The sequence below is a fragment of the Ipomoea nil genome, unplaced genomic scaffold (assembly GCF_001879475.1).
Source record: "Ipomoea nil cultivar Tokyo-kokei standard unplaced genomic scaffold, Asagao_1.1 scaffold2926, whole genome shotgun sequence".
Taxonomy (NCBI): Eukaryota; Viridiplantae; Streptophyta; class Magnoliopsida; order Solanales; family Convolvulaceae; genus Ipomoea; species Ipomoea nil.
In genome coordinates this window covers 4,070,530-4,080,000 of record NW_017619354.1, presented here as the reverse complement: position 1 = coordinate 4,080,000, position 9,471 = coordinate 4,070,530, and the positions used below count along the sequence as shown (strand labels likewise).

General features: G+C 36.0%; 2 protein-coding genes across 2 annotated transcripts; one reads left to right on the top strand and one right to left on the bottom strand.

Moving 5' to 3' along the window:
- Window positions 1–63: 63 nt before the first annotated feature.
- LOC109161703 (putative F-box/kelch-repeat protein At4g12810) lies at window positions 64–1,409 on the top strand. The gene has a single exon (XM_019310191.1). The coding sequence runs from the start codon at window positions 85–87 to the stop codon at window positions 1,213–1,215; it is 1,131 nt and encodes a 376-aa protein (XP_019165736.1). The 5' UTR covers window positions 64–84; the 3' UTR covers window positions 1,216–1,409.
- A 158-nt stretch (window positions 1,410–1,567) lies between these two features.
- LOC109162079 (14-3-3-like protein GF14 iota) lies at window positions 1,568–3,534 on the bottom strand. The gene is made up of 7 exons (XM_019310748.1): window positions 3,319–3,534; window positions 2,903–3,209; window positions 2,724–2,811; window positions 2,492–2,601; window positions 2,265–2,413; window positions 1,969–2,033; window positions 1,568–1,865 (listed from the first exon to the last, which is right to left on the bottom strand). Exons 1-7 carry the CDS (start codon window positions 3,389–3,391, stop codon window positions 1,857–1,859), a joined length of 801 nt encoding a protein of 266 aa, XP_019166293.1. The 5' UTR covers window positions 3,392–3,534; the 3' UTR covers window positions 1,568–1,856.
- Between the last annotated feature and the right edge of the window lie 5,937 nt (window positions 3,535–9,471).

Genomic DNA, 9,471 nt, shown 5'->3' with positions numbered 1-9,471 from the left:
GCTGTTATATTATAAATAGGACAGAATAGAACCTTCAACAATCACCATTCCAAACCCTAGGCAATTCGTACAAAATTTTCGTGGATGGATTTCCAGGCAACATCTCCACTTTTGATGGTTTCGGTGGAGGAAGAAACTTGGTTTGTGAGCTTGAACGGCGAAAAAACGGTACCAAAGTTGAAAAACAGTCAAAAAGATATGTGTATTGGTTCCTCTCATGGATGGCTCATCCTCTTGGACGAAAGCTCAGAGCCATATCTTCTAAACCCTTTCAATCAATCCCGAATCCAACTCCCCAAGAAATTTACTTTTCCTCACATTAATAGGGTGACGAGTGAATGTTGGCGCGGTGGTGAATGTATATGGGTGTCATACACCTCTGGTTTTACCAGACGGTTTGGCCCCACGGAATATAAATGGCCCGTGCTTTCCATCAAGAAAGCTATACTGTCAGCAAATCCCAGTACCCACGAAGATTTTGTAGTTGCGGTTATATACGGAAACGAATCAAGAATTGCCTACTGTAGGAATGGAGACGATGAGTGGCGTGAAATTCAGGACGGGGATTCTTACGCATACTTTGATATTGCATGTCCCGATGGTGATTTACTATATGCATTGGGAAAAAATGGAACAGTTGAAGTCTGGGATTTGACTGCTTCTTCTATCCCCCTCAAGAAAAAGGATAGAACTACTCAGCCGTCGTGTCCAAAAAGGTTTATAGATGCCATGATAATAAACTATCCGGGACGCCTTTATGCCAGAAAGTTTTACTTAGTCCCCTGCGCCAAATCTGGACAGATCTTCCTGGTTGTGAGGTACGTTGGGAAGTTTGTGACCAGTGATGGTATAGTTGTTTCCCATCCTTCAATGGTCTGGCCTTATAAAACAATCGACTTTCACGTTTATCGCCTGGATACAACCACTTCAGCTTGGAAGACAGTGAAATCATTGGATAATCTTGCGTTGTTTCTGGGAGGGAACCATTCTGTTTCCATGTTGGTCTCGGATCATTCAGACCTCAAGGCGGATGCTATTTACTTCACAGACAATTACTGGGCACGAATGTACGGGCATTATTTGTATGGAGCCCATGACATGGGAGTTTTCAGCCTGGAAGATGAAACAATACATCAATTTTTGAATATCGATTTGCAGAAGATTAAACCACCTTCCTTTTGGCTTGTTCCTGAATCAAGCAAGCTAGTTACCTAATTTTGTTTTCTTTTCTTTTCTTGTAGTGAGATCCAAGATTCTGTTTTTGGGTCAGAGTAGCTATGGAGTGATATGTTCTATACTATTAGAACTGATTTAGTTCGGTTTAGAGATAGCAAATAATTATGATAAGGAGCTTTAATGATTCTCCTCTCCCTTTTTATGTTTTAGTTAGTATTCGTTTCCTTTTTCTATTCCTGAATCAGTTTAGTTAGTTTCTATATTAGCTAACCACGAGAAGGAAACTCTATAAAACCCGGGAACATAACAGGGAGATTCTTGAATGAATGCATATATTATATACTACTGTATTATTTAATAAATCAGAATATATATGCCCTGCCCTGATATTAAGCATGCATTTCATTAAAACCATAGAAAAGCCTCCAGAAGTTGAGAGGACAATAAATGAGATGATAAAGAGTTTTCTGTTCTTGAACAAGTACATATATAGAAATTCAAAAGACAGAACCTATTACAAGTAACAATTCAGGAGAAATAATAAATTGAAGGCAGCTAGTCTGGCTAATTGCGATCCTTTGCTAAATCCCAAAAGCTGCTCTTTGTATGTATGAAGCATTCTTCTGCAGGTGTTTTCGCGTATTATAATAATGTTTGATGCATAGTCCCAGCTTCCAACATTAATGGCTCTGTCAACCGAAAAGAAAAGGAATTCATAACTTTCACTTGAAGATCAAAATAGGAAAAATAATTAACTAATTTGTTAATGACAGATGACAATAAACCACTCACTTCAGGTTCTGGTTCAGCTTTTGCTTGATCCCCTTTTGGTTCTTCAGCTTTTGAGTTCTCTTCACCTGTACAGTGGAGAGAGAATTTACCTTCAATTACTATTCCCAATCAAAATTAACCAAAGAACATTAATAACTAATTGGTTCTTGAGTGGTAGATTGTGGGTAAAGACGCAGGATCTTCCATCTAATAAACCAACCACTGAGTCATTGTAATTTACTCATTCACAATCCTGTCGGGCTTGAGCGAGAGATTTTGCCCTTTGTGGGCAAGATATGGAAGGATTGATTTAGTACCTCCATCTTCTGGCATATCAGAAGTCCAGAGAGTGAGGTTGTCTCTCAAGAGCTGCATAATTAAGGTGCTGTCCTTATAGGACTCCTCATTCAAAGTGTCCAACTCTGCAATTGCCTCATCAAAAGCTTGCTTAGCCAAGTGACATGCCCTGCATTATATTGCATCCCACCCAATTAAGTAAGTAGGTAGGTAGTAAAGAAATGTGAAAAGACGATGGCATGGATACCTTTCGGGGGAGTTGAGAATCTCATAGTAGAAGACAGAGAAGTTGAGAGCAAGGCCAAGACGGATTGGATGAGTGGAAGCAAGTTCTTTGCTAGCAATACCCGAAGCTGCCTGAAAAGGAAACACAAACCAGACAAGGATTAGTCGGGTGGATCTGGACCGTTACCACCTGGTAGTTTACACCAAAAAAATTAAAAAAAAAAAAAAAAAGTAAACATATAAATATATTATGCCTCATAGCCCTTGAGTGATTGATCAGAAGAATCTTTCTTTTCTTGGTCAGTCTTGAACTCGGCTAGATACCGGAAATAGTCACCTTTCCTGCAATGCAATGCAATGCAAAAGCATATATGTATGTATAGATAAGCAAGCTAAGAAAGTGAGGAAATTAAAAAGTTAAGAGACGACAGACATCTTGTAATAGAAGACAGTGGCCTCTCCAGTTTTGGAAGATGGGATCAAGTGGTTGTCTAGGATTTGAAGAATCTCATGGCAGATGTTGGAGAGCTCATCCTCTACCTTCTGACGATAAGTCTTGATGAGCTTCACATTGTGTTCGTTGCTCTTAGACTCCTCTTTCTGCTCAATAGAAGACATGATCCTCCATGAAGCTCTTCGAGCTCCAATCACATTCTTGTACCCAACTGACAACAAGTTTCTCTCCTCCACCGTCAGTTCCACATTCAGTTTCGCTACATTCTTCATGTACTCCACCATTTCTATCCAATTCAGCAATCCATATAATATAGATCCAACATTATATTCATATATGCATATATGAATGGAAACTAACTGTACTAATTAAGAAATGAAATTAAAATAGAATACCTTCATAACGTTCAGCTTGTTCGGAAAGCTTGGCCATGTAAACATGGGTCTCCCTCTCCTTGTCCGATGCCATGTTAGGATCACAGAGAAGACAGAGTTTGGGTTGAATTAGATGAGAGAGTAGATATGTATTTTAATAAGTTTTGAAGCACATGAGAATTGAAAGAGGAATGAATTGAATGTAAATAGAAAAGGAAATCAGAAATGGGGGCGTGAGAATAGATCCAGGAAGGAAGGAAGGAAGAAATGGACAGAGTCAGAGAGTCGATCGCCTCGCCTCAGCCTTAGGAAGGAAACAATAATTCTTCGATCTCTTGTCAAAAGGAAACAATAACTGTATACGTGCATTGCGCGCCCTCTCTCTCTTTCTCTCTCTCTCATATTAATAAATCAATCTTTTAAAAATTGATTATTCTACAAACGTATGTCTAATCTGAGCTAATTTTTAAAACTATTTTTTAAAAGATCAAATTATGGTCACATCTGTTGGAATCCTTATGGATAAGAAGGATTGAGCCGTCTCAATATAAAAATGTAATATGTATATTCAAAAATATTATACTAATTAGGAATAAAGAGTTTATTACTTGTAATAAAAAAAAATGTAATACTTTTAATTTTTACATTTTTTTAAGTAATTATAAGTGAAAATAAAATATTTTTAAGAATTAATTCTATTTTTTATCTTAACGTGACAATCCGTTTTTTAAATAATGTTTTATTAGAACATCCACTTTTGATTCTAGTATTATTGTGGCATGATTATTTTTGCTCCTTTATCAACAAAACAATTTTAATATTGTTAAATACAAGGGCATTTCGGTCTTCGAATATGAATTTTTTCAAAAAAAAAATAATCATAAAAAATATAGTGGTTCAACCTATTTTGCATAAAAAAAAAAAAAGATTGAAATGTCCTTCTATTTAACGACATTTCAACGATTTTATCGAAGGAAGACTAAAAATGGTCCTGTCACAATAATACTAAGACTAAATGTGAATGTTCTAATAAAAAAAAAAGACTAAAAGTGAACTCCCACTTATAAATCTAAGACCAAAAATGGAATTAACTCTACTTTTAAATCAAAATGTATAGTATTACTCCCTCCGTCCCATTTTATGTATCTGGTTCAGTTAACGAGGCTTGACTGAAGTTATTTTTAATCCAATTTTTCATAATATTAAGTTTAGTATTAGTTTATAAAATTTATATATTTAGAAACTACACTAAAAATACTATTAAACAAAAAAATTAAATTTAAAAATAATTGAAGAATACTAAAGAAAATAAATTAAGAAAAAAGAGTTGGTTTGACCAATGAATAGTAAGTATGACAGATAAAATGGGACCGAGGGAGTACATTTTTCCATATAATTAATAAATATTTTATTCCTAATTAATATTACATTTTTCAATATAAATATTACATACATTTTATATTGACCCGACTCATCTCGTAGACAAAGATTCGAGAGGCGATTTCACACAAAATTTTGCCACAAATTATATATCAATGAGTTCGTATGCAATCAATACAATGATATGTTTCTATTAAATAAACAGATAAAGGACTCATGGCGGTGGATTGGTGACACACGAGGATGCTATACAGTGAAACATGGCTATAGGTTACTCACGGTTAGCTCAACCAGGGAGAATAATGACGCCATGTTTAAAGCGTGGAGTAGGGGTGTTCAATCGGTTAACCGTTCGGTTAACCGAACCGTTTTAACCGAACCGAATTAACCGAAGTTTTTTTTTCTTTAACCGTTAACCGAACCGAAGTTTGCTCTACCGAATTAACCGAACCGAACTTTTTTTCGGTTAATCGGTCGGTTAACCGATTAACCGAAATTTTTAACCCTAAAATTGAAAATCTTAAAAATAACTCCTAAAATAATAAATCTAACTAAAATAAAATACATATCATAATAAATTCATATCAAAATATACAAAAACAACACCATAAGTTCATAATTCATAGTCCATAATCCATAATCCATAGTCCATAGTCCATAGTCCATAGTCCAAACCATAAATTAATGTCTTCATAAAGATTACAACATTACAAAAACATGCAAAAATAAAATCAAAGTTCATCCCATGATTTCCAATTTTCCATCACTCCATCCTAATGTCCATGATGTTTACTCCATCACTCCTACATATTAAAAAGTGTAAGTATAAATAATAATTAACCACTTAACCAAATAATAAATAAACTAACTAATACAACTACTTGCAAATATTATTTTTTACCTTAGAAATCCAAGAACAAACACCTTACTCACAATTCACAAGGTGGGTTCCATTGCATTCCATGAAGAATCTAAAAGATAAAAGATAAATAAATAATATATTAAAATTTTTATTTGTGTGATGAAAGTAAACTTATAAACAAAAGGAATAAAATTTACATACCATTTTCAACACTTTCAAAGTCATTTAATTCTTGAAGCTCTTCAAAAACATCCAATGAAGGTGTTGAATTTTTTATCCAATCTTGATAGCACACAAGAGCTTGAGCCATTCTAGGAGTTAAAGAACTCCTAAAGGAATCAAGAACACGTCCTCCAGTACTAAAGGTAGACTCAGAAGCAACAGTGGATATTGGAATAGCTAGCACATCTCGAGCCAATAATGACAAATAAGGAAATCTAGGGCTATTAACTTTCCACCACAACAAAATATTAAAATCATCCGTCACTGGCTCCATAGCTTCACTGAGATACTTATCCAATTCCGACATTTGATCCCCACCACTACCTGATTGAAGTTTGTGCTTTACAAATTTCTCTTGCATACGCTTTTTCATCCTAGCTTGACATTCTCCTATATTTGAACTTGATGTTGGAGTGGAACTAGATGACACAATGCTATTTGAAGGCTTATAAGCATTAAACAATTCATACACCGCATCTTTAACCTTGGTTGCCATATCCTCACCTTTTGTACCCTCAAACATATCTTTCAAAGCAAATTCAACATAGCAAAACTTGTGTCTAGGATCAAGAATAATGGCAACAAAAATTAGCATATTCAACTTGTCAATGCTCCCCCAATATTTGTGAAATTTATCTTTCATCTTCATTGCCATCAAACTAAATTCATTCTCATCCGAAGCTTTGCACTCTCTCAAAAGACAATCAATTTCACAAATCTCATCAAACAAGCAATTGGAAGTAACATAAGAAGTCCCGGAAACTCTATTTGTAAGCTCATAAAAGTGCTCCAAGAATTTTACCAAGTCCCTAACAACTTTCCAATCACTTTCAATAGGAATACCATCCCCCGATTCAAGATCATCTTTAAAATTCTCATCTTGTAAATCAAACATATAGAAAGCATTTTCAAATTTTTGAGCACAATTTAGCATCAAATATGTTGAATTCCAACGAGTACTAACATCAAGGCACAACAAACTTTTGCTATCTATATTTTGACTTTCAACACATTGTTTAAACCTTTGCAATCTAGATGGAGATTGCCTTACATATCTCACCGCCCCTCTAACACGAGCAACCGACTTATTCAAAAGTTTCAAACCTTCATTCACAATCAAATTCACTATATGTGCAACACACCTCATATGCATATATTTCCCATTCAAAATATTTCCATGTTTACTCCCAAACTTTTTTTGCAAATAACCAATAGCAACATCATTTGCACTTGCATTATCAACCGTAATAGTGAACAACTTATCAACCCCCCAAGAAAGCAAGCATTTTTCAATCAACTTTCCAATAGCATCACCTTTATGACTTGAAATTTGACAAAAATTTATGACTTTCTTATGCATATTCCACTTATCATCAATAAAATGAGCCGTGAGACACATGTAATTAATTCTTTGCAAAGATGTCCATGTATCCGTAGTTAAACAAACTCTATTACATGAGTTCCTCAACAATTGTCTCACTTTGATCCTCTCATCTAAATAAAGTTGATAAATGTCTCTTGTGATTGTAGTTCTTGAAGGAATGTGAAACCTAGGACATGCAACTTCAACAAATTCCTTCAAACCTTCACTCTCCACAAACCTAAAGGGTAGTTCACACTTCACAATCATATTTGCTAGGGCTTTTCTAATTGCTTCTTGATCGAATTTCCAAGATGAAATAACCCCTTCCCCTTCATTACCCTTATTTTGCAAAACAATTTGAGCTTGTGACTTATCAACATTATCGGGATTTTGATTGCATGCATTCATGTGATATTTTAATGATGCGGTTCCATTTTTCTTTGGATCACAAGCATATTCTTTCCCACAATGAATACATTTGCATGATGTAACTCCGGAAGACGAAGTAATTTTTTCAAAGTGAGACCAAACTTCTGACCTTGGTTTTATTGTTTTTCTCTTTTTTGAAACTTGACTTGCATCTATGGTCCCACTTGTTGATGAAATAGCAACTTCATCAAATGACGGAGCCGTAAAAGAAGGAGAAATATCTTCCATTGACATCTACAAATTAAATAACATTAAAAGAACAATTAAAAATCAAACACATTACATATATAGAAATACATTACATATATAAAAGTATACAGTGGAACAATTAAACACAAACATACACTACAACAAACATATGCAGCTCTTTTATCTTCCTTTTTTTTTCTAGAAGTATAGAATAAGAATATACACCCCTATACACTGGAACATTGAACATACAAACAGAGTAATAGAACAATGTATATATTCACCCCTAATAGAACAAGTGGAAACAGTCAATACTCAATACTCAATAGAGCTTAGAACACATACACTGGAAAAGTGGAAAGTATTAAACTATTAACCGTCAAAAGAGCTTAGAACACATACACTGGAACACATACAGTGAAAAAATAAAATTTTATTATTAGCAACAAAAAAAAAATTCACACAACAAAACTTGTTAACATTTTTAACAATCAAGTATTAAACTATTAATAGTCTAGAAAATATTTATTTAAAAAAAAGAAAAGCATACCTTGTATAGTACTCTGGAGGACTCTGCCGTGAAGTGGTGGGCGGTGGACGAGCAGACGGAGCAGACGGAGGACTCTGCCGGTGGACGAGCAGACGGAGCAGGCGATTGGCGAAGACGGACGGAGAAGAACGCTGCCCTGACTCGCTGACGCCGGAGTGACGCCTGGTGGTGGTTGGCCGCCGGACGCTGGTGGAGCGCTGAGCCGCTGATCGATCAGACGATGGGGGTCGGGGGAAGGAGATGTGGTCTGTGGTCTGTGGGAGTCGGAGTCTCGGAGATGATTTAGGGCTTAGGGTTAGTGGGTTACTGACTTACTGCGTAGTATACTAGTATTCAATATTAACTAAGAGTTTAGTTAGGGTATTAGTCTAAGTTAGTTTAGTTAGGGTATTAGTATAATAGTATTAGTTTATTATAAAATTAGTATTTAAGTGTTTATATTTATTTATTTATATATATTTTAAAAACTTCGGTTAACCGTTCGGTTAATTCGGTTAACCGACACTTTCGAACCGAATTAACCGTTAACCGAAGTTTTGACATTCCTTTAACCATTAACCGAACCGAAAAAGTTCGGTTCGAAAACGGTTAACCGAACTTCATCGGTTCGGTCGGTTAACCGAACTTTCACCGAAGTTTGCCCACCCCTAGCGTGGAGGATTCTGTGGTCATTGCCAGTTCCACCCAGAGTGAGAAACCTGCTGTGGCGCTGTGCCCGTGGTATTTTACCGGTTCGTGAAAATCTGAAGCTTAAACAAGTATGGATTGTGGGTGGATGTCCGTTCCGTGAGGGTATGTCGGAAACCATTGAACATATTTTCTGTGATTGTGTCTGGGCTAGAAGATTATGGGGCGAAGACGACGTACTTCAAGGAGGTTGTACGCAGAGTTTGATGGAGTCTGTGTTGAACAGCTCAAACAGGGAGAGGGCTGTCAAATTGGCTGCCATAATCTGGACCATATGGACCGCACGAAACGAGATTATTTGGAGGCAAGCATTGCTGTCAGTAGAGAGTCTTCGTGGCCAAGTTGAGAGGCTGCAAATAATGTGGAAGGATGCATTCATCACCGTTAGGCAGCGAGAGGTCGATCAGGCATGCGTGACTCGTTGGATACCACCACCGCACAATACATTGAAGTGCAATGTGGATGCAGCTCTTTTTGAAGATGGGGCAGGTT